Source organism: Natator depressus, chromosome 24, assembly GCF_965152275.1.
Source record: "Natator depressus isolate rNatDep1 chromosome 24, rNatDep2.hap1, whole genome shotgun sequence".
Lineage (NCBI taxonomy): Eukaryota > Metazoa > Chordata > Testudines > Cheloniidae > Natator > Natator depressus.
In genome coordinates, this window is record NC_134257.1 from 11,160,924 (window position 1) to 11,188,442 (window position 27,519).

The window sequence follows — 27,519 nt, forward strand, 5'->3', positions numbered from 1 at the left end:
TCCCACTAAGTCTCGCGTAACTATCTGAGAACTGAGCCGTCCCTGTCGCCCCGCCCCACGTGACCTGCTCCGCCCCCTCCCTCCCCCTCCGCGCTGGGGCCCCCCGCCTTGGCTCCTCCTCCCAGCTCAAGGCCCCGCGACAAGCACCTCCCCCGAGACCCCGCCCCCCGTCTGAGGTGCTGACTCCGCCTCCCGGCGCTGCCCGCCCCGCCCCGAGGCCCGTGAGCGCGTGCCGCGCGGAGACCAGGGTCTGCGCGGGCCGGGGGGGCCCGCTGCTCCCGCGGGGCGCCGTTAAAGCCGCTGTGTTTAGCTCCTGGTTGCTACTGCAGCGGCCTGCCCTGCCCAGACAGGGAGCCCGGGGCCCCCGTTTTATAGGGACGGTCCCGGCGTTCGGGGCTGTGTCTCGTATCGGTGCCTCCCGCGCTGACCTCTCACACGAGCTGTCTGGGCCCCCCAAGTCTGGACCGGAAACAGCAGCTGGCCCAGGGCTGAGTCTGCCCTGGCTCGGCCCTGCCAGGGAATTGCACAGCCGCTGCTGAGCGCTGCCGCCATCCCGCTGCCCAGGCTGGGTTGACAGCGAAGGTCCGTCTGGTCCTCTCCAGCATGACGCTGTGGCCCCCCAGGTGGGCAGAAGCACAGGCTCAGGCCTGCCGGGTGGGGAATCTGCTGGGCTGTTACCAGAGGCGCACAGCACCGCCCCTGTGCTCGTTACACCAGGCTGCCACCTTGCCTGGCTGGTGTCATGGCCAGCTGGCAGTACCCGTCAGAGAAGGGCTGGAATCCAGCCCTGCAACAGCTGGCCCCCAAGCCAGACAGCAGCAGGAGAGGGCAAGGGGCAGGACATACATCCAGTTGCTGCAGGAGAGCTGCATTTTCGGATGCAGAGCAACAGTGACGCCCTGTGGCTAATTGGGGCTAACCACAGCTGCGGGATTTCTGCCTCCCCGGCCCCAGCTGTCCAGTACTGCAGGGCATGTTCCAAAGGGGCAGGGCTGGCTCCCAGGAGTTCTGATGTCTGAAGCTGAACTTCCCGATTATCACTTGGCTCAGTGCAGCCCATGTCCCTGCCGCTGTCTCATTACAGCTGGACCCGGCCTCTGGGCTGCTGCCACATTCTTACAACAGGGCTCCAGGGATACGGGCCAACAAGCATACAGGTGCAGGTGTAAAACCAAGGACCTCTGGAGCTTAGTGCATGAGCCTCTACCTCATGAGCTAAAAGCCATCTGGCTGTTAGCTAAGGCTGTAGAGCAGACTCATTTTCTCTCTCTCTTTAAGTGGTCTCAGTGCCACTAGATGGGACAGAACACCACACACAGAAGGTGTGTGGGTTACATAGGTACTTCAGTTGTATGTATATGTTTGTTGCCCCATACACCCTTGTAACGGTGCAAATCACTGCAGATCGTTTAGCAGGGAAACACCTACGCCGTATCCCTGCACAGCACTCCTTTCATCTGCTGTTGGATCATTGCATTGTGGGTCTCAGCACAGCTTCCCAGAGCACAGACTCAAACACCCCATGAAGAGTTGGCAGATTCCTAAAGGTTCAACACTCCTGCCATGAATGGTCCCAACACACATTACTGGGTCCTCCAGCAAAACCAGGGAAGCTCGGATTTGAAATTCTGGGCTTTCCATGGTAAACACCAGACAGAGGCTGCCCCCTTCACCCCAACGGGTCTTCTTCAGGCACCAGAAAGAAGCAAAAAAGGGCACAAACCCACTTTTTTTTGCTTAGTTCAATAAGTAAAACAAACCCCAAACAGACAAGATTTGTGAGGAAATATTGCAAATACTGGTGGCATAGAATCTTTGCTATGGCCAAAATGCCGACAGGAGGATCTGGGCACCTGCCCCTGAATCCATTGGGGTATCCAGAGAAGTCCTGTTGGACTACGCAAAGGGATGGGATTTCCAAAAGTGCTCAGTGTTGGCTTGACTCTGCTCCAGTTGAAGTCAATGGAAGTTTTACTATTTCCATGGGAGCAGAGTTAGGTCAACCCTGAGGCCCAGATCTATGAAGGTATTTAGGCTCCTAACTCCCATAGAAATATATGGGAGTTAGGTGCCTAAATGCCTTTGTGGATCTGGAATCATAGAATCATAGAATATCAGGGTTGGAAGGGACCCCAGAAGGTCATCTAGTCCAACCCCCTGCTCGAAGCAGGACCAATTCCCAGTTAAATCATCCCAGCCAGGGCTTTGTCAAGCCTGACCTTAAAAACCTCTAAGGAAGGAGATTCTACCACCTCCCTAGGTAACGCATTCCAGTGTTTCACCACCCTCTTAGTGAAAAAGTTTTTCCTAATATCCAATCTAAACCTCCCCCATTGCAACTTGAGACCATTACTCCTCGTTCTGTCATCTGCTACCATTGAGAACAGTCTAGAGCCATCCTCTTTGGAACCCCCTTTCAGGTAGTTGAAAGCAGCTATCAAATCCCCCCTCATTCTTCTCTTCTGCAGACTAAACAATCCCAGCTCCCTCAGCCTCTCCTCATAAGTCATGTGCTCTAGACCCCTAATCATTTTTGTTGCCCTTCGCTGGACTCTCTCCAATTTATCCACATCCTTCTTGTAGTGTGGGGCCCAAAACTGGACACAGTACTCCAGATGAGGCCTCACCAGTGTCGAATAGAGGGGAATGGAGCTGAATGCTTTTGCAGATCTCATGCAAGGTGCCTACATGTATCTGGGAGGCAGGGAAGAATGAACCTCTGGTAGGTGCTGAGCCCTGCTCAGGGATAGAGGAGGGATGGCCTGTGCTCTTGGTGCTGCCAGGAGCCCATTTGGCCCCCAGCACAGATTAGAGCTGCACTACCAGATTTCCTAGCTTGTGACCTGGCTGCAAGAGCCCCCCTGGGATACCCTGACCACCACCTTCCTGCCCCCACCCTGGGGACACCAGTGGGGTGGGAGGGCTGCAGCGCTGCTATGTCAATTGCACTGGCTGAGGAAGCCCCCATTCTGCAGGTTTTCTTTGCATTTCCATCCACGCCAGCAGAAAGTGACCAGAGTGCACTGAGGAATCCCCTGCTAGCAGTGGGGACATGGCGGTCCTGGGCTGTTTGATAAATGCAGCCTCTGATACCTGTTCTCCTTCTCTTAAGGCTGCCAGTACGCTGGGTCTCTGAGAAGTCCTGAGTGCAATGAGTTTGTGGTTCTCAGTCCAGTCCCTAGTGGGCCCACTTGACCCAAACCACCCTGCGACTGGCTGCAGTTGGCTCCCTTGACTGGCAGTGTTAGCAGCCTGAAAGGATCAAAGAGGATGACCCCACTTGGGGGTGTAGCGTGTGTGTAGCGGGGCAGCTTGCCTTGTTGGTGCCCCTGCTGCCTCGTTCTGTGGCGAGAACTGTGTCGTTCAGGCTGTGGTGTCCAGGCGGTGTTGCTGTCCCCTCTATCCCACCATGGTCACAATGGGATCTTTCCAGTCCTAGTGGGTTGACTTTGTCCTTTCACCCTAAAGACGTGAACGCACTTAGAGGAGAGGAAAGTGATCAGGAACAGTCAGCATGGATTCACCAAGAGCAAGTCATGCCTGACCAACCTGATTGCCTTCTATGACGAGATAACTGGCTCTATGGATGAGGGGAATCATAGAATATCGGGGTTGGAAGGGACCTCAGGAGGTCATCTAGTCCAACCCCCTGCTCAAAGCAGGACCAATCCCCAACTAAATCATCCCAGCCAGGGCTTAGTCAAGCCTGACCTTAAAAATATCTAAGGAAGGAGATTCCACCACCTCCCTAGGTAATGCAATGGATGTGTTATTCCTTGACTTTAGCAAAGCTTTTGATACAGTCTCCCACAGTATTCTTGCCAGCAAGTTAAAGAAGTATGAGCTGGATGAATGGACTATAAGGTGGATAGAAAGCTGGCTAGATCATCGGGCTCAATGGGTAGTGATCAATGGCTCCATGTCTAGTTGGCAGCCGGTATCAAGGGGAGTGCCCGAAGGGTCGGTCCCGGGGCTGTTTTTGTTCAATATTTTCATTAATGGTCTGGAGGATGGCATGGACTGCACCCTCAGCAAGTTTGCAGATGGCATGGACTGCACCCTCAGCAAGTTTGCAGATGACACTAAACTGGGAGGATTGGTAGATACGCTAGTGGGTAGGGATAGGATACAGAGGGACCGAGACAAATCAGAGGATTGGGCCACAAGAAATCTGATGATGTTCAACAAAGACAGGTGCAGAGTCCTGCACTTAGGATGGAAGAATCCCATGCACCGCTACAGACTAGGGACCGAATGGCTCGGCAGCAGTTCTGCAGAAAAGGACCTGGGGGTTACAGTGGATGAGAAGCTGGATATGAGTCCACAGTGTGCCCTTGTTGCCAAGAAGGCCAATGGCATTTTGGGATGTATAAGTAGGGGCATTGCCAGCAGATTGAGGGACGTGATCATTCCCCTCTATTTGGCATTGGTGAGGCCTCATCTGGAGTACTGTGTCCAGTTTTGGGCCCCACAATACAAGAAGGATGTGGAAAAATTGGAAAGAGTCCAGCGGAGGGCAACGAAAATGATTAGGGGACTGGAGCACATGACTTATGAGGAGAGGAGGGAACTGGGATTATTTAGTCTGCAGAAGAGAAGAGTGAGGGGGGAATTTGATAGCGGCTTTCAACTACCTGAAAGGGGGTTCCAAAGAGGATGGATCTAGACTGTTCTCAGTGGTAGCAGATGACAGGACAAGGAGTAATGGTCTCAAGTTGCAGTGGGGGAGGTTTAGGTTGGATATTAGGAAAAAGTTTTTCACTAGGAGGGTGGTGAAACACTGGAATGCGTTACCTAGGGAGGTGGTGGAATCTCCTTCCTTAGAGGTTTTTAAGGTCATGCTTGACAAAGCCCTGGCTGGGATGATTTAGTTGGGGATTGGTCCTGCTTTGAGCAGGGGGTTGGACCAGGTGACCTACTGAGGCCCCTTCCAACCCTGATATTCTATGATTCTATGACATGACTGAGCCCAGTCTCCTCCAGCTCAGCTGGCAGCCATCCCCTTGCTTTAGGAGCCCTGTTTGACTTCACATAACTCAAATATCTGTGAGGGGGCATGAGTGTGTGTGTGTGTGTCTGTGTGTCTGTCTGCACAGAGGCGGGGTTTTCCTCCTCCAGGACTTCCTTCCTGGAGTCTGGCAACCCATACGGTGCAAGGCTGGGAGCATATGCTGCAGATGGTGCTGCCTCCCTGGAGCCTGCAAAGTAAGTGACAGGATTTCCTGGGGCTCTTCCCACCTCCCAGTCCAAGGGGGAGAGCTGGGATCAGATGAGGGGGGCAGAATCTCCCCAAACTGCAGCTTTCTGAGTGTGAGGCGGAATAAAAATGAAAGTGAAAGTGAGGGGCTGGGCGGGAGGAGGCTCTGCAGGAGGGGCTGGGGGTGGGGTGTCTGGCTTTTCCATTCCACCTGAGATCTTGGCAAGAGCTCAGCCGAGGAGCCTGTTCCCCAGAATGTGCCTGAGGGTTCTCCACAGGGGCCCAGACCTACAACCAGCCCCAGAACCCACTGGAGTCGCCTGCTTGTGCCGGGGCAGACTTTGACCTCGTAACAGGAAGGCTGCAGTTTTTGCACAGCTGGTCCAATGACCCCTGTGAGTGATCAGCTCAGTTTTCACTGCCAGAGGCTGCTGCCTGTTGAGCCGGTTCATGTGCCCATGCGTGAAGCTGCTTTCTCGAAAGATAAGCCCTGCAGTTTGGGGCTGGTACAGGCAGGGTCTCCTCTCTGCACACTGACCAAACCTCCCACCCGCTGTGCTCAGTGTCTCAGGTTTTGGCTGTGGTGCGGAGTTAATTCGAGCTATAACTCAAGTGCTGCCCCTAATCTGAGTCCAGTCCACACACACAAACCCTTCATTCAAGAGCAGTGGTGCTTTTAACTGGAGCTGGCTGGCCCGTCAGGTCATGGGGGGCCTGTGACCCGCCCGTTGGGAGAGGCTAGCCCTCGGCCCCTCCCCTTGTGCCCTTGGCCCCTCCCCTCCCTCTCCCCCTCCCCTTCTGCCCCCCCTCCCCTGCAGGAGCCTAGAGCACCCCCGATGTGCCATGCAGCCAGCCCCGGAGCGCTGGGTGGCCGGGCGGCATGGCTGCAGCGGCCCCAGCCCTGAAGCGCCAGGCGGCCAGGCAGCAGGGTCTGAGCGTCAGGCAGGCAGCGCAGCCCCGTAGTGTTGCCAATTTAGCTACTTTGTCAGTAGATTTAGCGACTTTTTGGTTTCCCTAGCGAGAAAATAAGTGTCAAAGTGACCAGTGACAAATCTAGTGACTTTCGCTGCCAATTACAGTGACATTCAGAGAAAGAAGTCACCAATATGTATAGTCATAACATATTTCACAAGCAGCTCGATAGTGGTGATAAAACCCATTCCATGCTCTTCTTACTACATTCTGCTGCACACCAAGTCAATGTTATTATGTCTCAATTGAGCATGTCCTCGGAAGGAATCGCATTCCAGGACTTCTTGGGCTGAGATCACTGTAATCTGCAGGCGAGGAAAAGAAGTTTGTGGAGGCTAATTGAATACTTTGCTAAAGCCAGGCGCACTTTGGAGAGAGCAGCACATTAGCCAGGGCTTGTTTTTACCCAAATGTTCTTTCTCGCTGCTCCGTAATAGGTAGCACAGCCTGTGATGCAGGGAAAGATGGGTAATGAAGCGGGCTGGGCAGGCGAGGCAGGTTAGCCAGTGAGGAGAGGAGCATGGATGGAAGGTGTGGTGGGATGAGACAGGGCCCTGTGCCCCAATGGGAATTCTCCAGGAATGAAGCCCTTATTACAGGATCAAAGGTGGAGCTAGCTTGATTTCAGTTCCCCTTTACTCCTTCCCCTGGCTTGGCTGGGGGTTAGCTGCCCAACTGTTTTCAGAAATGAAACCCTGGAAGTGGGCGGAAGGGGTCTGGCTAGTGGATTTTTGTTTTTAAATCTACTTTCTTGGCTCTCTGCAGTGCTGAGCTCAGGCCAGGCGAATGCCCTCTTCCTCCTGGCTCTGGGCTCTCCCTTTCACTAACCTGTTGGGTCAAATCCAGGGTGGCAAGAAAGAGTCGGCTGAAATTAAGCAACACCAGCCAGCCTGGGCTGCAGTGTACAGAGAATCCTTCCCAATCAGCAGAGGGCGACCTCCTGATGATGGCAGTGTACTGGTGTAGTTGCTGCTGGTGTGCAGCAGAATGTGGTAAGAAGAGCATGGAATGGATTTTATTAACACTACTGAGCTGCTTGTCAGTGATTTTAGAACATTGCAAGCTCTCCCAGGGGCTGGGTCTCCAGCCCTGTCAGGCCACGAAGACTGCTAGTTTCATCGATATAAGAGATCTCAGGTTGCCGTGTTGACCTTTTGTTGATAGTCCTCCAGTTTGTCATGCACCTTCTGGTACAGCACAGAGCTGTGATAGTTTGTTGTTGTCAAGGTTCCTTCCCCACTCTGAACTCTAGGGTACAGATGTGGGGACCTGCATGAAAGACCCCCTAAGCTTATTCTTACCAGCTTAAGTTAAAAACTTCCCCAAGGTACAAACTTTCCCTTGTCCTTGAACAGTATGCTGCCACCACCAAATGTTTTAAACAAAGAACAGGGAAAGAGCCCACTTGGAGACATCTTCCCCCAAAATATCCCCCCAAGCCCTACACCCCCTTTCCTGGGGAAGGCTTGATAATAATCCTCACCAATTGGTACAGGTAAACACAGACCCAAACCCTTGGATCTTAAGAACAATGAAAAATCAATCAGGTTCTTAAAAGAAGAATTTTAATTAAAGAAAAGGTAAAAGACTCACCTCTGTAAAATCAGGATGGTAAATACCTTACAGGGTAATCAGATTCAAAACATAGAGAATCCCTCTAGGCAAAACCTTAAGTTACAAAAAGACTCAAAAACAGGAATATACATTCCCTCCAGCACAGCTTATTTTACCAGCTGAAAACAAAAGAAAATCTAACGCATTTTACTAGCTAGCTTACTTACTAACTCAACAGGAGTTGGAAGGCTTGCATTTCTGATCTGTTCCTGGCAAAAGCATCACACAGACAGACAGAACCCTTTGTTCCCCACCCCCAGATTTGAAAGTATCTTGTCCCGTCATTGGTCATTTTGGGTCAGGTGCCAGTGAGGTTACCTTAGCTTCTTAACCCTTTACAGGTGAAAGGGTTTTGCCTCTGACCAGGAGGGATTTTATAGCACTGTATACAAAAAGGTGGTTACCCTTCCCTTTATATTTATGACAGTCGTGTTCTCTCCCAAGGCCTGAAGCAGCTGGTCAATACCTGAGTACACAAGAAGGGAAGAATACTTTAGAAGAGCATGGAATGGTTTCTCTTAACACTATTGAGCTGCTTGTGAATGATTTTGTGACTATACTCGCCTGGGGGTGTGTGTGTGTGTGTGTGTGTGTGTATATATATATATATATATATATATATATATATATATATAAAACATTCTCTGTTGAATTCTCTGGGTATAATTCTCTGTAAACTTTCTTTGGTGACATTTTTTACTCCTTTTGAGTGCTTAAACAGCTACATCTAATGACTTTTCAGGGTTTGTTTGGTGACTTCCTGCTATGTGGAGTTAGCAACACTGACTTCCCCCCTTACCAAAACAAAACATTCCCCCAGCACGTTACACAAACACACTCCATCTAAATTCACATATGTCAGAGAGGGTTCCCCAAGCTCCCCACAGTTCTGAATGCCAGTCTCACAATTCCAACCATCACCAGCCCAGTCGGTGAAACCCCTTCTTCCTCTCAGCATTTGTGAGGGCTCTGAGCTCAGAGACTCTATTTCTCCCTCTTGCTCACTGAGCATCAGGATCAGGAGACCTCTGGTCTCCTGGGTGGCCAGCTGCTATTTCTCCTGCAGCCAGTTGCTATTTCTCTTGGCAAGCCATCTGTAGTTCGCTTTCTGTGGCCTCCAGCCCCTCTGGGAGATCTCCAGTCCTCAGGATGGGAGCCATAAAACAGGCATCCCCTGTTTTATTCCCAAACTTCCCTTTAGCCTAGTAGTCACTAGAAAGGAAAGCAACTCACAGTTTCCCAGAGGGTTACACAACAGCGGTAGAACTCTCAGTCTAGGGACTCAGTCATAGATTCCAAGGCCAGAGGGGACCATTGTCATCTAGTCTGACCTCCTGGATAACACAGGTCAGAGACCTGCCCCAAAATAATTCCTAGAGCTTTGAGAAAAACAGCCAATCTTGATTTAAAAATGGCCGGTGATGGAGAATCCACCACGACCTTGGGTAAATCGTTCCGGGGTTAATTACCCTCACTGTTAAAAATTTACACCTTATATCCAGTCTGAATTTGTCTAGCTTCAACTTCCAGCCATCAGATTGTGTTAGCCAGCGGGTCTCAAACTGTACGTTAGGACCCCAAAGTGGGTCGCAATCCCATTTTAATGGGGTTGCCAAGGCTAGTGTTAGACCTGCTGCCCGGGCCGAAGCCCGAGCCCTGCCACGTGGCACTGAGGCCTGAGACTGAAGGCTTCAGCAGGTGGCAGGACTCAGGTTACAGGTCCCCTGCCTGAGGCTGAAGCCCTTGGGCTTCGGCTTTGGCCCCTCTGCCTGGAGTAGTGGGGCTCAGGCTTTGGCTTTGGCCCACCTGCCCGGTGCAGCGTGGCTCGGGCAGGCTCAGGTTTAGGTCCCCCCATCCTGGGGTCATGTAGTAGTTTTTGTTGTCAGAAAGGGGTTGCAGTGCAATGAAGTTTGAGAACCCCTGTGTTAGACCTTTCTCTGCTAGACTGAAAAGTCCATTATTAAATATTTGTTCCCCATGTAGACACTTATCGACTCTGATCAAGTCTCCCGTAAACATTCTCTGTGTTAGGCTAAATACAGTGAGCTCTTTGAGTCTATCACTGTAAGGCAGGTTTTCAAATCCTTTAATCGTTCTTGTGACTTTTCTCTGAACCCTCTCCAATTTATCAACATCCTTCTTGAATTGTGGGCACCAAAACTGGATGATTTTGTGTTTTCTTTCAGGTCATTGATAAAAATATTAAATAGCCAAGTAGGGCCAAGAACTGATTCCTGCGGGACCCTACTGGAAACATACTGGCTCAGTGACAATCCCCTATTTACTGTTACATTTTGAGACCTATCAGTTAGCCAGTTTTTAATCCATTTAATGTGCCATGTTAATTTTATATCGTTCTAGTTTTTAATCAAAATGTTGTGCGATACCAAGTCAAACACCTTACAGAAGTCTATGTATATTACGTCAACATTATTACCATTATCAACCAAACTCATAATGTCATCAAAAAAAGATGTCAAGTTAGACAGTGTCAAGGCTGAATCCCAACTCTGTCACTCCGAGTGCAGAAGTGGGGCCCACAAGGATTTTAAAAATTAATACTGGCCACTCCAGGCTTGTATTAAACTCCCAAGGTTACAGCTTTTCTCTGACCCTGGCTTGGTAAATGCTGACACCACCCAAATGCAAAAAACCCAAATCCTTTGAATCCAGGAAGGAGCACTTGGGAATTTCTCCCTGTGGGGTACCCTCAAGTCCTTTCACCCCCCCTCCGGGGAAGAGCTGAGAAAGAAAACAAAGGAAATTAGCTGTGGCTATCAGCTAATCAAACAACATGCACAAACCTCTTGGGATATCAGAAATCCAATCCTGTTTTTAAAAAAGGTAAATTTTATTAAAAACAAAAAGAAAGAAAATACATTTGGAACATAGGCTTTTTTGGGGCTAGATTTTAAAAGAGCAATTCCAAAAATCAAGCACCCAAAATGGCTTTCTTGGGGGTTCAGCTTAAAGGTTACAAGCAAACAAAAGCATCTGGGGTTAGCACAGAGGAGTTCACAAGCCAATATGAAATAAAAGAAATAACCCTAATCGCGTCTAGCTAAACATTCTGGTCTACTTACACATTTGGAGTTCAGATAAGTAGTTCTAGGCATGATATGATGATTTATGATCATACCCGGCTTAAGCTGCTTATAGCATGGCTGCTCTTCCTCCAGCCCAGAAAACAACAGACAAAGAGAAAGTTTCTTTCCCAATTTTAAAAAGTTCTACCTTCCAATTGGCTCTTTTGGCCAGGTGCCCACTTTTTTTCTTTACCTGGGGGACTTTTTAACCCTTTACAGGTAAAACAAGTAAAGAACAGCTACCAAGAAGGATTTTACAGCTAACTGGTTGGGTGGGTGTCCATCAAAGGGAGCTATCACCCGCTTTATTTATCACAGACAGAATCTACTTTCCATAAATCCATGTTGACTTGCATTAATTACATTAGCCTTTTAAAATTCTTTATTAATCGAGTCCCATATCACCCGCTCCATTATCTTGCTGTGGATTGATGTCATGCTGACAGGCCTATAATTACCAGGGCCATCCCATTTACCCTTTTTAAAAATTGGCACAACATTAGCTTTCTTCCAGTCTTCTGAAACTTCCCCAGTGCTCCAAGACTTATTGAAAATCAACATTAATGGTCCAGTAAGGACCTTAGCCAGCTGTTTTGAAACTCTTGGATGCAAGTTATCTGGACCTGCAGATTTAAAAATATCTAACTTTAGTATCTCTGTTTAACATCCTCCAGAGATTTTAGTGGAATAGAAGGAGTGTTATCACCATGTGATGAGACTATATAATCTGTTTTTTCCCTAAGTACAGAACAGAAATATTTATTGAACACTTCTGCCTTTTTTGCATTATTATTGTTTCTAATATATTAAAAATACAATTGTCAGCATTCTTTTTGTTTCTAATATATTAAAAAAAAATCCTTCTTATTGTCCTTAACTCTGCTGGCCAGAGATTTTTCTTTGAGTCCCTTATCACTTTTCTACAATTCCTAACTTCTGATTAATATTCATTACTGTCAACTTGCCTTTTTTCCCACTTGTTATATAGTATTTTTTTATTTTTATAGCTGCCTTCACTTCCCCTCTAAACCAAATCTTTGTTTAACCAGCCCAGCCTTCTTCCTCAGTTTTGGGATTGTGGCTTTTGGGGCAACTAGTAAGGTGTTCTTAAATAATTCCCAATGATCATTCACATTTTTCTGATTAAATTCTTCCTCCCAGCTGATCTGGCCCATAATTGTTTTCAGCTTTGTGAAATTGGCCCTATTAAAGTATTTATATTACTGGTCTGGACTTCATTCTGCTTGCATATTACAAATGTGATCAAGTCATGATCACGAAGCTATCATTAATTTTAATTCTGAGATGGAAGAGTGGTTTAGTGGTTAAAGCAGACAAAACTGGGGGTCAGGAAGCATAGATTCTACTCCTTGCGCTGAGAGGGGAGTATGACCCAGCAATTAGAACAACTGTGATAAACAGCATAGATCTGACAGATTCGTGCTAAGTGGATGAGGTTGGAATCCACCATCTCAGAGACCAAGGTTCTATCCCCTGATGTGCTAGGAATGACCTGGTCCAACCCCACGGTTTATTTGTAAAATGGGGCAGCTGATGCTTTTCTGCCTCTGCACCACTGTGATGAACATGGCGATGCTTGTTCTTGTTTGGGAGGGGTCAGGCAGGAAGGAGAAGATGGTCACTTAGAGCTGTCAGGGGACAAGGTCAGAACTATTGGAGCTCTGACGATGCTGGCTCGACCCCCTGCTGAGCCTACAGAATTGGCTTGGCCCGTGCCAAACTTGCCAACATTGCAGAAGCCTGGGGGAACCAGGTTGCGAATTCACTCAGATGTGGAAACTGGGGGGGTATCTGCGGAACATTGTTGGCCAAGTCACTGTGATGGCACAGTAGTACTTGGGGTAAGGCAGACATGCCTTCAGGTTGTCCATTTTAACATCCTTTTCTCTAATGCTTTGTCCCCTATGCTCAATACAAACACTTGGCTTTGAGGAGGCTGCTGGTCATTATCACTGGTCACAGGCTCCTGAAGGGAAGATCCACAGGTGCCCAGAATCCAATTTTGCCTGACGGGTGATAATGACTGGCACTGGGGGTAGCCTGACCTAGTCCTGGCCTAAGAGTGGAAGACTCCCGCAATTCCAACCTGTGATAGGCAAGTGGCCCAAGACCTGAGGTGAGTGCTCCCAGAGAGACCAGCGAGGGGACAGAGGTTGAGCTAGCCTTGTAACCACGACAACCACTATTATGGTACAGGAGTAGAGGGTACGTACCATTTAGGTGTCTTAACTTTTTCATTTCCTTGTATTTGTGTCGGGACAGCATGTGTAGATTACACAGAACCAACAGAGTTTTCCCCAAGTTGTTGGATTAAGAAAAGCTCTCCAGCACTGCAAGGGCTACTTCCAGGAAAAAGCAGATCTTTGTGAAAGCGCCCAGATGGCACCAGAGCTCCACATTCATCAGGGGCATTTCATGAAGATCTTATTCTTGTGGAAGTAGCCACTGTTCTATCTAAGTCCTTCCTCTACAGTGCAACACAAATGTTAGTGGCCTAGAAAAATCCACTCCCGGGTTGGATGGAGGGCACACTGTCAAAGCTGGCTGTACCCATTTGTGACTCTCTACAGTCTGTAGTATTTAAGCTAGAGGTAAGAGATGATCAGGAGCTCAAACGTCTGAGGGTTTGTCTGCATGGGGACATATACTTGCATAAGTTCGCCACTGTCGTTATACTGGTATAACTCCCATGTGGACACTCTTAGTCTGCGATAACTACAGAGGCCCTACTGTCTGTTTACATGCCTCTGGCAGCAAACTGTAATGTGTGCCCCATGTAAAGCCCTTTCACACAGCCAGAGTGATGTGCAGGGGCCTTAATGTGAAAGAAAACCAGGCCTTATCTGCAAACTTTTAAAAAACTGAATAGAACTCAGAAACTAATTAACAGATTTCCTTGAAAGTCCTCAGACAATCCAAGCTTTATCCTGAGACTAGGGTCTGAAAAGCAGAAGTAGATACAGATTTTCATACAAAACACAGAGGTAAAATTCCAGATGTAGATATGGCTGCTCCTCCCTCATGCTGAGCTATTAACCTGGAGATGGAAGTGACGTTCCTTGCCTCTGTGTGACGTACGTTTCCCTCTCCCTAGACTTCTCAGAGACATAAGAGCAGAAGTGAATAAAATGGCTTCCAACCAACGGGCTGCGGTGAGCGAAGGTGAGTGTGATTGATGGGCTCCTCTCATCATGAGCAAAGCAGCACTGCTCCTGCAGACAGCAAAACTCAGTGCCGTTCCTGACAGCGCCTCCTGGGAAAGGCTGGGACTAGAACAGTGCTGGCATTGTAACAGCCCTGCTCCTGAACCATTCCCTGCAGCGCCTCCTGCAGGGAGAGGCTGGCACTGCAGTTGCTGTGACCAGTGCTCCTATATGATTCCTTAAAATGCAACCTTCTGGTAGAGGCTGCATCTGGAGTAGCTGTGATGTCTCAGATAAGGGTGCTAGTTATTAGTGAGTGGATATGAGCGCACCCCAAGCTATAAGTGCCATTCTGTCTAAGTGCTGGTCTTCTCCACAGATAATATTGTAGCCTTCAGAAATCACATGGATAATTATTCATCCGGGGAGCTGAAGAAGCTGAGCGACCACTTCCGCCCCGACTTGGTCTATGTCATTGAGAACGACATTCTCACTGTGCTGCAGGAACTCACCAGCAGAGGTGTCGTCACTGCTCAGCAGGCCCAGGTACGGTGCCGCTCACTGACCAGCAGGAAGCCAGGAAAGGCCCTAGGCATTCTAGGACCTTAGAGCTCTCCCCATGGAGACCTGGTCGCTTGTTGGTGACAGGAGAGAGGCTAATGCTGGTTATGAGGTCCAGGGAGATATAACAACAGATACCAGAAACTGTAAACCACAAGCAAAGGTAAATACAGTGTAGAAGTGAGCACCCAAGCTGAGTGACAGAGATCTACCCCCTAGTTCATCATTATTGTAATTCATGGTTAATTGTAATCACACCCACACACACACACCCACACCCACCCCCTCATGCACAGACTTCACGTTGCCTTTTATGAGATCTCTTGTTCTGAACTGTTCCCTGGCTGGTGGGACACTGTGTTGTTCAGCCACTTTCCAGCTTTCAAATACCTCTAGAAGTGAGGGCTCTCAGCCTGTCCCTCCATTCTAGGCCCCTTGGCATCCACCCATCAGATGTCTCTACATCCAGGTGTGCAGAGAACAAAGATAACCCTTAATTACACTTCGAGCTGGCAAGGAGAAGGCATTGTAAGAATGATATTTGCCCCTGACCTCTTCTGGGAATGAAAATGCAGCGCAGCCCCCAATCTGCATTGATCTGAGGACTAAACGCAATGGGGAGTCAGACATGAACCCAGATCTCTGCCACAACAACAAAACATCACCACTTTCACTTCCCCACCACTCTGCCCTGGCAGAGCCTTTCACTGCCCTTCTACCCAGGGGCCAGGTACTGTGTTGGTCACTTTTAAGAAGGAGCCCTTGGCCATGGGGCATTATGTCACGCTTCTGATTCCATTCTAGCTGCTACATTCCACCCTGCCATGGCAGGCAGCTTCTGACTCTTCCTCCTCTGGTGTCCCTCTGTGGTTTAGGATTACCATGACTGGGAGAGGAACCACGACTCAGCGAGCGCTGCAGAGAAGCTGGCAGATGACATTTTGGCTATGAACCAGGCCGCAGGGCTGGGTCTCTGGGAGTGTCTGTTTGCTCTGCAAAGCAGGTGGGCTCACCCCAATCTCCATGGGATGGTGGAGGAAATCATTCAGAATGGTAATGTACCCATTGCACAGAATGGGGGACACATGAAGGGGGGGGCATAGGCGGTGGGTATAATAGGCAGCTGGTACCGTGGTATGCTGGGTTGCAGGTTTTTGCTTATTATTATGCGCCATGCAGACTCTGGGGCGGCTGAGGAGGCGGTATCTGCTATTCAGCTTCCTGGGTTCATCAGTCATCTCCTTGGACACCAGGAAGATGACTGATGAACCTGGGAAGCTGAGTAGCAGCTACCGCCTCTGCAGCCGCCCCAGAATCTGCATGGTGCATATAACAAGCTCAGCGTTCTTCCGCTGGGTGGCTGGGGGTCTCGGGATGGGAGGCACGCCGCATTTCTCATTCTCTGGCTGGCACAGCTGGGGTGGTTGGGGATGGCCCAGGCCAGCTCAGGGCTGTTCAGGCTGGCTCAGGGCTGTGGCGGCTGGCCAGCATGACTTGGGCCAGCCCGGGCTGGCTTGGGGCGGCTGGGTTGGCCTGGGGCCAGCCCGGTGCTTGGGTCGGCCGGCCAGTGTGGCTTGGGTTACTCGGACTGGACCATCTGGGGCCGTCCCGGGGCTAGGGTGGCTGAGGCCAGGCTGGGGCTGTGGTGGCTGGGTCCAGCCCGGGGTTGGGCCAGTCGGCCGGCATGGCTGTGGCTGCTCGTGCTGGACCCGCTGGGGCTGGCCAGTGTCTCGGGTCAGCCATCCAGTGCGGCTGGGGCTGGCCTGGGGCTTGGGTCGGTTAGCTGGTGTGGCTGGGGCTGGCCCAGGCTGGCCAGTGCTTCTCCGGTGGTGGGAAGGTGTGGGGCTTGGGGTTCCAGCCACTGGCGGGACCCTCGTATGGAAGGGGTGGGGCCGGGGGGGCTAGCCTCCCCGAAGGCTATGTGAGGGGGAATCCACAGGAATCATATGATCAAGTGACCAGAGACCTGGGGAAAAGCGAGTGTGACCAGAGCTGGCCATACGCAGAAAGAAAGAAGGATCTTTACAGAAGAGGGAACCCCTTTTGGATGGATAAGGAGCCTGTAGAGAGATTGCTGGGCAGAGAGCAGGTCCTACAGTGCAGTGATGAGCATGAAAAGAGAACAGCAAATAAATGGTCTGGAGACAGAGGACTGTGTCCTGATCTCAGACACGGCTTCATGTCTGCACAAGGGTGGGAGCTGGTTTTACCAGCCATGTGGAGATGAGCCCAGGGTACCTGCGGTCTCTCTCTCATAGTAGGGAAGAAACAAGATTCAGTTGTAATAAATATAAAAGGGACACTCGGTGTTGCATTGCTGATGTTAAATAAAGAGGTAAAACTAAGATCCCAGAACAGTGAAATGTGATGGTATTAAGGCCATATTTGTAACAGTAACCCATGTCGCATAACAGTGTAGTCTGCGCCTTCTCTCTCTCTCTCTCTCTCTTTCTAGGTCAAAATTTGTTACAGGAAAATCTCCTGAATGAAAATGGGCATGCTCTTGATGCCGAACTGAAAGGTACCGTGATGCAATTTCATCCCTGTTCATGCCAATAAAGGGCTCAGTCATGCCTTATAGGCACTGATCTGTACTGGGGTTGGGACAGAACTGCTCGACTCAGGGTCAGCTTCAGTGGGGCACAGCTCCACAGTGGTCCGAGGAAATACCCCTGTAGAGCATGCAGCTTACCCCCACTGTGAGCCCAGCCATCTCTGCTAGCCAGGGCACCCAGAACAGGGCCATGGCCCTGCCTCCTCCTCAGCCCCTGTAGGGGTCTCATGTGTCCCAGAAGGTGCTAGGAAGGTGCAGGCAGCAGGAGGAGGAAGCTGGATAATTGTGCCATTACAATTGTGTTCAGCTGCTGTAGAGGTAGGAAGGCTTCTTACACCCTTTCCCCCTTGTGAAAGCGCAGAGCAGCTGGGCTCAAACTGGCTTAGCATGGATTGGACTGCTGGGGCTTCTCTGCTCTCCTTCAGCTACACCTGCAGCGGCAGTTCCAGGGATCCTTATCTTACAGGCACACGGAACAAGCTGTGGTGAAAATTAGACCTATTGGAGTTGCTGGGTTTGCTGGCTTTGAATCACACAGGCTGGAATAGGAAACCTGATTCCATCCTGTTGGATCTCAGTGCAAGTTCCAGGGTAAACCAGAAAGTATTCACGATCTGACTCAGCAAAGGAAAGGGCAGAGGGAAGACAGAGATGTGAGATCAGAGCAGTTACTTATCTGTCCAGGCCTCAGCTTGGTATCTGATTAGAATATAAATTAGAAGAAAAGTGTCTCTATCAGGCCTCTGCTTGGTATCTCTCCAGGTGCACATGGTCATGGGCAGTACGGGGGAGGTCCGAAATGGGAAAGACAGAGAGAAATATGACTGGGGGGTGTAAGAGAAAGGCTGTCTGGGTTTGTGCCATGTCTGTCTCAACACATTTCTTCATTCCAGTGTACCAAAAAAAGTACAAAGATAATCTCTGTGACCTGACATGGATGATGAAGGAAAACAGGAGCTCAGGGAAGTCATAGGGACCTCAGGCTCTCTCCATCTCTAGCCACTTCCATTTACCAACCCTCACAAAATAAACAGCTATGAGATGAGGGAGGGGGAAATAACTGTAATTCTCCTTTTCAGCTTGTCAAGTAGAGCACAAAGCCAAACTCTGTGATCTCACAGGGATGATGAAGGAAAACAAGATACCAGGGCGATCTGAAGGGCAGATTTTCCCCATCTCTAACCGATACGTGGAGCTCAAGGTCATCTCAGACTGTCACTTCAAGAAGCAGACACACCAGGAGCACGAGGCCCTAGCAGCAGCTGGGGAGCTGAATGAATATCGCCTCCAGAGAAGAATAAAGAGTAAGCTGGAGCGCATCACCCCTGACCGGCTCTTCCGCTGGTGCTTTCGAACCCACCATGTCCCCCTGTCTGTGATGGTGAGCGGAGTAGCTGGCGTAGGCAAGACAACCCTGGTGCAGAAATTCATCTTTGACTGGGCAACGGGGAAGCACTACCAGAAATTTGCCTTTGTTTTCTTCTTCAAGTTCCGGGACCTGAACACTATTACTGAGAAGAGAAGCCTAGAGTCTCTGATCTGTCAAACATATCCACACCTCCAGGACAAGCTCCCAAGAGTCCTGGAAGACCCTGAGAAGTTGCTCTTCATCTTTGATGGCTTGGATGAGAGCAAGACTGATTTGAAATTAAGCAGAGGTGGATCCCAGGAGCTGTGTATGAACCCGGGGGATGTGAAGCCAGTTACTGTGATTGTCGCCAGCCTGCTGAATCAGACTCTGCTGAAGGGATGTTCTGTGCTGCTGACCAGCCGCCCCAGCAAGTTGACCAGTTTGGAGGCTGGAGTCTTCCATAGGGTGGCCAGTATCATGGGCTTCCTCTCCAAGGAAAGGGAAAGATACTTTTCCATGTTCTTTGGAGATGAGCGAGTCTCCAGAGAGGCCTTTGCATATGTGAGGGACAGTCAGGTTCTGTACACGCTGTGCTACAACCCGTCTTACTGCTGGATCACATGCACGGCCTTGAAACCCTGCTTCATTGCCAGGGCAGGGAGACCACAGCCTGCACCCAAAACAGTGACCCAGCTCTTTGTCAGCTACGTCACCCATATTATGGCCAATCACACCCAGGAGCGGCCTGAGCCTCAGAGGATGCGAGATACATTGGTAAAGGTTGGGTGGTTGGCTGAATACGGCATCACAAACCACATTCTAGTCTTTGATCTGAAGTATTTACAGGATTTCAATGTGGAGTTTTCTCCCTTCCTCAGTGGCTTCTTGGTGGAGAACCCTCAAACTGATGACTCTGCCCAGGTGACCTACTCCTTCCTTCACCTCACCATCCAGGAGTTCTTTGCTGCCCTCGTGCATTATCTCGATTACAAGGAGGACAAGTTCAGAGACACAATGGATAAAGCCAGGTCCTGTAAGGAAGGTGATTATGAGATCTTCTCTCGCTTCCTGGCTGGGCTCTCCCATCCTGCAACCAAGATGCCCCTGGAGACATATGTGGGGAAGTTCTCTGCAGAGGCAACTCGCAAGGTTATTGGGTGGCTCAGTGAGATGAACTATGAGGAGCTGCAAAGCCCAGAAGAGCCCAAGGGGAAGAGGAGGCTGATGAATGTATTAAATTTGTTTTTTGAATCCCAGAACAGCCAACTTGTGCATGATGTTGTGGGTAAAGCTGCCCATATGGACTTCTCCGACTTATACCTCATGCCGGTGGATTGCACGGTCCTTGCTTATCTGTTGAGTTGCTGTGAAGAAATACAGCGCCTAACCCTAGATTCCTGCTTCATCCAGAACGAGGGCCTGGAGCGACTCAGACCTGAGCTGCACAAAGTCAGAGAACTGAGGTAGGAAAAGAGGTCATGTGTAAAGTTTAAAATATCAGGACTTGACGTGTCAGTGGCCTCAGCAGGGCTGTCAGGTAGATGGTAATTCCCAAGAGTGTTACAGATATGGACATTACACCATTTTGTAACATACAAGATCCAAGCCCATGTTATAGTCATCCTCTGTCTATTTCACTTGTGGCCCATTTTGCAAGAGAAAAGTCATTTCATGGACCAAATATCTCACCTCCCTAAGGCTTGCTTCCCAAATATTTAATTCTGCAGACCTCCAAGGAAGGGCTCCATGGATCACTGGTGGTCCACAGACCCACAAGTGGAACAGTCTATCTATCTTAGGGTTTTATACTGGCACCCATCATCACAGTAGGTGAGCACCTTCAGCGTGAAATCTGTAGCAATAGTGAAGTCCTTAGTCTGGACATGATGAAGCTCCAGCACTTCTCTATATTCAGAGTCAAAACTCTGCTTGGAGAAGGGTTTTTGTTTTTAGATTTTTTTAAAGCTTTTATTAAGTTTCTCTCTTTGGGGGGTTGGTAGAAGGTGTGTCCATGCCATGGCATCCTTAGGGCAGAAAAGCTACTGTGTAATTATTATCACTTAGTGGGAATGAGCGCTTCCTGAAAAAGACAAGTTTAGAAGAGTTCTTTGCCCTGACAGGGATCCCCATTCAACATGTCAGGATTCAGGGTAGGTGTTTCTCTCATACTCACCCTCCAGAGCAGTGGTGTGGCAGGAATTCCTCCTCACTCTTGGGAATTCCTGACTCTCCCCAGAACATCATCCCTGGGATAAAACTGCTCCACCACCAAGCAGAGCCAAATGTGAATCAGGTTGGAGTCCAGCTCAATGGAGGAAGCATTCATGTCTCCTCCAGCTCTTCTCCCTGAGGCTCTTGCTGTGCACAAAACAAACTACCTCCTGTACCTGCAAAGTAGCAGGAAGCCCTGGTGTCCTTCCCGCTGCGATCTCTGTGATCGTTGGGTTTTTTGGTTACAGCTGCAGCTTTTTGTAAAAATTCTAAAGGAAATGGAATTAAAATGTCCTCTCCAAGATGTTACCAGACAGTAACATTTAAAACTGGGAAAGCACAGGGAGGTTCTGTAGGACAGTGGCCTTCAGCTCTTGTTAGTGCTGCTCTCGGGGGGAGCTCAGCTTTTACAGCTGAGGTATTGGGGCAACAAAGTGAACAATAAGGTCTGAATTACTTGGGCCTCTTGGCACCATAGATTCAAATCCCAGGGGGATCCGCTTAGCAAAAAGATACACTGAGTTCCAGGGTGTTACTGTATGTGTGCTTGGAATCAAGGTCCATCAATAGCTATTAGCCAGGATGGGCAGGGATGCAAAACCATGCTCTGAGTGTCCCTAGCCTCCGTTTGCCAGAAGCTAGGAATGGGCGATAGGAGATGGATCACTTGATGATTGCCTGTTCTGTTCATTCCTTCTGAAGCATGTGGCATTGGCCACTGTCGGAAGACAGGATACTGGGCTAGATGGACCTTTAGTCCTACCCAGTATGGCCATTCTTATGAATCAAACTTTAACAACCAAGGCTCTGAGGGGACAGTAAAGGCCCCTAGGCACTCTGGTTAAGAACAGGGTGTGATGGGATGCCTGGGGTGCAGCCTGGGACTGTGGGACTGCTGTGCCCCCTTAACTCTCCAGCCTGGGCTGTTTCTTACAATGCTTTGCTAGCGACAAGCAGCAAACCACTCCTGGTGCTGTGATCACTCAGCACAACCCTATGTGGAGCCCCACACCCAGCTAGATTGCATGAATGCTCCCAGACCCACTCATGAATCACACAGAGAAAGGCACCGGCCAAATCCCCCCAGCTCCCAGCCTTGTACCTCAGGAATATACCGTCTTTCACTGCTGAAGATGAGCAGTGCAAACTTATTAATTGGTTCTCCACTTCATCAATGGAATGTGGATATACACCAGCCTTTACAATCCTATTAGACTGGGCAACATCTCGATTAAGCAGTTTTTCTCACCTCACTGGGTATTGCAGTCCTTAGTATACAGGTTTGTCCCTTAAATCTGGGCCAGTCTCTTCTGTTGGAGTCTTCAGTCTTCTGAGTGTCCGTGTTACTTGTAGCATAGGTGGGGGCAGGAGAAAGGCCCAGCATGTGGCCCCTGTGTTCTTTTTTATGCTTGGAGAACACACAAGTCCAGACATGTCTGATGGGGATTGCTGAGTCCCCAGGCAAGGTTGAGCAATTCCCCTGGTGTGGCCTTATGCAGGTAAGTCATTGCATTGTAGCTCCCTTGCTAGACAATGGCTGTTGATGGTTGTTTGACACCCCACCTGGGCACTGGTAACTTTCCTTGCTGTTGTCTCTGGGGAGCTAATATCTGGCCGATTCCACAATTTACAGCATGTTTTACTGACAACCATACAACACAATCTCATAACTTCATATGCATTAACGACATACATATTTAGATGAAACAGTGACTTTCAGCAGATTATAACCTTTCTCCTGATACCTTACAAGGTGTGCTTTATATGCAAGATCACAATTCTATATAAATGAGGAATATGGGGGTTACAGGGCGCTCCCCCAAGGTATAGAATGTCACATAGGGGTTTGCCCCAGTGTCCTGAGACAGACAAATTCCTCTTCCTCACCGAGGTGTAGTACGCTGTAGCTCCTGCCTGTCACCGCAGAGCAGGTTGCATGTCAGTGCTAGTCTGTGTCCATGGGACCCAATTCTGCTTGTCTTGTGCACCCAGCACTCCCACTGAATTCACAGGCATTTTGTGTGGGCAGGAAGGGCAGGATCAGGCCTTGCACTTTGGGAGCCTGCAGGATGAAAAGTCCCCTCATGCTAGCTGCGGTAAAAGCGAAGGTTAAGGTGCAGCTCCCCCTCTGCTGTGCTCGTGAAAGGAAGGATGGGTTTGTGGTTAAAGCGCAAGTTTCTGCCTGGCTCTGCCGCCGACTCACTGTGTGATCCTAGGCAAGTCATTTTGCCTCTCTGAGCCTCAGTTTCCCCATCTCACAATAGCAACACTGTGGGGTAGCACATGGTGGGAGGGTTGGTGGCTGGGAGGTTTCACTGATCAGTGTCCATAGGGCATTTTAAGATCCTCAGGTGGCAGGAGCTGGTGAAATGCACAAAGCCGTTCGGCTGGACCTGGTTTCATTCTCTCCTAGCTGTCTCAGGATCTCTGAGCTGGCGATGGTCTTTAGAAGGCTTAAGCAAAGCCCCCCGCAAAGCAAAGCAAGTCCTGGCAGAACGCAGGAGTCGTGAGTGCCTGCCTGAATCATGCTGCCCCCCGGGAATGAACAGAGAGCTCAGCCCAGGGGCGCAGCACTGAATGCAGCCCCCACCAACTGGCCTGGAGGCTCCCAGGAGCCTTGGTCCTCAGCCGCCGCTTCATTCTCCCAATTAGGCACATCACAGAGCGGTGGGGAGGCACTCTAGGCTGTGTCTCTATGGTTAGACCCCACTGTGGGAGGACTCTAACCAGAGACCCCGCGTACAGCACAGCTCCCAACTTGCCTGCAGCCATAGAGCTGTGGCTAGAGTGACACTGTGCCGGGTGTTGTAGGGTGTTGCTCTGGCTGTTGCTGTGAGCATGTTGGGGGCCCTGCTTTAGGCAGAGGTAGCTCAGGGTGGGGGACACTGGGTGTGGATGGGGGGACTTGAGCAGGCGCTAGGCACGGTGGGAGTCAGAGCAGGTTTCGGAGCACACCGAGGGTCTGTCTACACTGTGTTCAGAGGTGTGACTGCAGCCCGCGTCAACGTGCCTGAGTAGCTTCGATCTAGCTTGAGTGACAGCAGCGGTGAAGCCGCAGCAGCGTGGGCTACGCGTGCACAGTCCATGCTGCCATGACTTTGCTGCTGCTGTTATCTGAGTTAGCTGGATCACGTGCGCACACGCTGCAGTCACCCCTCGGAGCGCAGCGTAGTGTGAGCGGGGGCAGGGCAGCCAGTGAGAGGAGAGTGGGGAGCCAGCCGGGAGGACTACGGGAAATGCCATTGGGGTGCCAGAGAGAGCCATGAGACAGGGAGGAAGCTCAAAGAGAGGATTCTGAGGCGCAGGGAGGATTTATGGATTGGAGAGGGAGGAGGAGCGAGCAATGGAAGGATTTGATGGGTCTGGAATTGATGTAAATGAGGTAATGCATATGGAACAAACATGCAAATCTTCTATTGCATAATTTGCATAGCGCATCCAGCTTTCCAAACCCGCAGTCTTTGCAGATTTGTCTCCTTATCCAGCCTGAAATGCTTTGTTCTTTCATTTCCCCCCAGTCTCCTGGATAATGATCTGAAGGATCCTACAATGAAGGATATTTGCAAGGCCCTAAAGCACCAGAACTGTAGGCTAGAGGCTCTGAGGTAACTGGGTGGTCGGTGTCTCACGAGTAATTCACTCATTTTCAAATGTATTTCATGTTCTGAAGCATCATGGGGCCTGCAGCCTGTGTACATGGGGATGGGAGATGAGGCATAATGATAAGCTTGGGGCTCTGCCATTTTTTCCTGGGCCATTGTCTGTTCTTTTGTTTTGTTCAGTACTTGGATGGGGGATGGGGGATGGCCAGGGAAAATCCAGGATGCGCAAGAGGTTGTGGTGGTGATTTGGAACATGGCTCTTTTCCTTTGGAGTTAGCACGGAACCAATGTCCCAGCAGGAGCCATGCTAGGGAGCTGTGAAATCCAGCTCCTCCTCAGTGCTTGTGGTCACTAATGATCCTTTGGCTGCTCACTCTGCCAGCTGTAACCCATCCCCCTTGAGATCCTTCTGGCTCAAAGGCCTGTCTGGGTCTCCTCCCTGCCAGGCTGGCTCCTCAGTTCGGTAGTGTGATTTGTGCTTTATCCCTCGCCACCTCCTGGGGCCAGGTGTACTGCTCCCACAGGGCTCGCAGACCCTGCAGGGCCAGGGAGTGACAGGGTGAGTTTGAGAACTAAACCTGGGTCTCCTACTTGGCCACGTGCAGCTCGCACCCTAGTTCACCAGGCCTGTCCCCCACTCCTCCTCCCTGGCTGTGGAGTTGACTCTGTGTGTGTGTTATAGTGCAATGTTACACTCTCCTGGGGCTGCGCATGATTGCATTTCAGCAGGTCACTCTGCTAGAGTCCCAAAGACAGAATCACATCCCAGCATGCAAACTCTGCAGCTCCCAGTAGCAGTCTGTAGTGCTGCAGTGCAGAGTACGTGTTAAGCAAAAAGCTAACGTAACCGTCTGCTACTTCTTCCTCATTCTTCCCTGGGGCTCCTGCCCTCTCTGTGCATGTGGCCTCTGTATCCCATCCCCATCTGTGTGCCTTTGGTTCTGATGGGTCTCCTCCCTCCTGGCTGGCTGATTGTTCTTTGGGCCTCTCTCTCATTGTGTCTCTCACTTATTTCCTTCCTACCTCCATTCTCATTTGTCAGCTTCTTGTGTCTTTGTTCTGTTCTCCTGTTTCTTCTCATTAATCCTCCTCCTGGCTTTGACAGTTTCTCTCTTTCTCCTCTTTATCTTTTCCTGGTTTTCTCTCTCATTCATTTGGCTCCTTCTCTCCCTGCCTGCTCTCTAGCCTAGGGAAGAATGCGTTCACTGAACAGTGCTGTGAAGAACTGGCATCTGCTCTCGCCGGAAACCGGACCCTCCTGAGTCTTGACCTCAAGAAGAATAAACTGCGGACAGGGGGCCTTTCTTACCTATCAAGGGTGTTTGAGTCCCCAGAATGCAAGATTCAGAAATTAGGGTAAGTATAAGTCTGACAGTGATGCTTTGTCTGTCAAAGCCCTTCACCCATTTCCTGGCATAAGCATCATTTCAGATCCTGTCAGAGAAGGAGACACAGAAACAAAGTTTCACAAGGTACAAAGAATCTTGTCAGGTTCAAAACACATGCTGGTCCCATCTCCTGTGGGGCAGACCACCCAGGGGAAGGGGAGGTGAAACATTCCTCTGCTTAAGTTGACCAGATGTCCCAATTTTATAGGGACACTCCCGATACTCGGGGCTTTTTCTTATGTAGGCGCCTATTACCCCCCACCCCCGTCCCAATTTTTCACACTTGCTATCTGGTCACCCTACTCCCGCTCCATGTCTTTGGCAGGAATGGCCAGCCCTGCCTTGATCAGCCAGTTGCTGCCACAGGAGAGAGATCAATTAAATTTTCACCGCTCTGAAATCCCAGCCCAAAGGATCTCAAGATCCTGATCATGCCTGGGCTTCAGAAGCAAAATGCTTTCCAGAAAAGAGTGGTTGGGGCTGTTCTGATCTTGTGCTGTTGTGAGCACTGCAGGGAGTGGAAATGGAGGGGTTTCTAGGTACTCAGATCACTGGTCAGCTATAGCACTAGGAGGAATTATTTCTGGGAAGTTCTATGGGCTATGTTGTGCAGGAGGTCAAACCAGATGATCCTAATGGTCCCTTCTGGTCTGAGAATCTATGCATCTAGTGGATTGCCGATTAGGAATTAGCATGGTGAAGAGTCCCTGCTAATATGGATGCAGCCCCTGTGCCAGCTTTAGATTTGTTAAACCTGTGTGATTCTGCCATACGTGGTGAGATTAGCAGAAAGAGGGAGTGAGGCAGAGGGAGGCAAAGTGACATGGAGGAGTAAAGTGAGGATGGTCGGGAGATGGACATAGACATAGACATCGGCAGCCAGACAGTGCAGGAAGCCCTGTCAATTCTCTGCTTCAGCCTTTCTCTAAGGCAGGGGTTCTCAAACTGGGGGTCGGGACCCCTCAGGGGGTCACGAGGTTATTACATGGGGGGGTCGCAAGCTGTCAGCTTCCACCCCAAACCCTGCTTTGCCTGCAGCATTTATAATGGTGTTAAGGATATTAAAAAGTGTTTTTAATTTATAAGGGGGGGGTCGCAAGCAGTGCTGGGTGAAAGGGGTCACCAGTACAAAAGTTTGAGAACCACTGCTGTAAGGTATGTGTCCGATGCTCTGCTGCAGCCTCCAGGAAACTGGTTTGTCAGATGAATCCTGCGGGGCACTCTGCTCTGCTCTCTCCCAAAACTCCACCCTCCGGCACCTGAACCTGAGTGCGAATAATTTCACTGATCGGTGCGCTGAAGACATGCATCTCCTTATCCTGACGTGCCCCAGCCTCACCGAGATCAGGTAAGGCGACAAACCTGGCTTGTCCTGCAGGGCAGACACGGCAAATTTGTTTTCTTTTCTCCTCTCGTTATGCACGCCCCCTTTGCCTGTGCAAACCTGTTGTGTAATTTCTTTATTCTTGGTTGTGAAGAGGTTGATGGGGGAGAGATGCCTCAGGGGACTGGGAATGGATCCAATCCTGGTTGGTGGGGACCAAAGGTCACTGTGTCCCATGGCTGGTTGGTGACCCATGTCACAAATTATGGTGCTTTTAACCACTCCCTAGTGGACAAGTATCACATCACAACAGTCAGTCCCCAAACTGGCATCACTTACCCTGGTCTGCTGGCAATCTCAGAGACACCAAGGAAGACGTGGGCTGTGGAGCCGGGTAAGGAGTGAGGCACCGGCTAGTGCCAGTGCGCATGGCAGGGGCACGAGGGTTTCCTGTCCTGTGCTTATTCCGGGAATCTGCCAAGGAATCAGACTCCA

The 27,519-nt window shown here is 50.1% G+C and overlaps 1 protein-coding gene across 1 annotated transcript in view; it reads left to right on the forward strand.

The window, feature by feature from the left end:
• The first annotated feature begins 5,176 nt into the window (after positions 1-5,176).
• Positions 5,177-27,519, forward strand: part of LOC141977264 (NACHT, LRR and PYD domains-containing protein 12-like) — a 30,647-nt gene continuing 8,304 nt past the window's right edge. Inside the window, exons 1-9 of the mRNA XM_074938655.1 lie at positions 5,177-5,205; positions 13,985-14,052; positions 14,413-14,579; positions 15,470-15,647; positions 17,050-17,115; positions 18,228-19,962; positions 24,229-24,315; positions 25,498-25,668; positions 26,881-27,048. Of these exons, the coding sequence (XP_074794756.1) occupies positions 14,019-14,052; positions 14,413-14,579; positions 15,470-15,647; positions 17,050-17,115; positions 18,228-19,962; positions 24,229-24,315; positions 25,498-25,668; positions 26,881-27,048 (2,606 nt within the window). The 5' untranslated portion in view covers positions 5,177-5,205; positions 13,985-14,018. The remainder of the gene's footprint in view (positions 5,206-13,984; positions 14,053-14,412; positions 14,580-15,469; positions 15,648-17,049; positions 17,116-18,227; positions 19,963-24,228; positions 24,316-25,497; positions 25,669-26,880; positions 27,049-27,519) is intronic.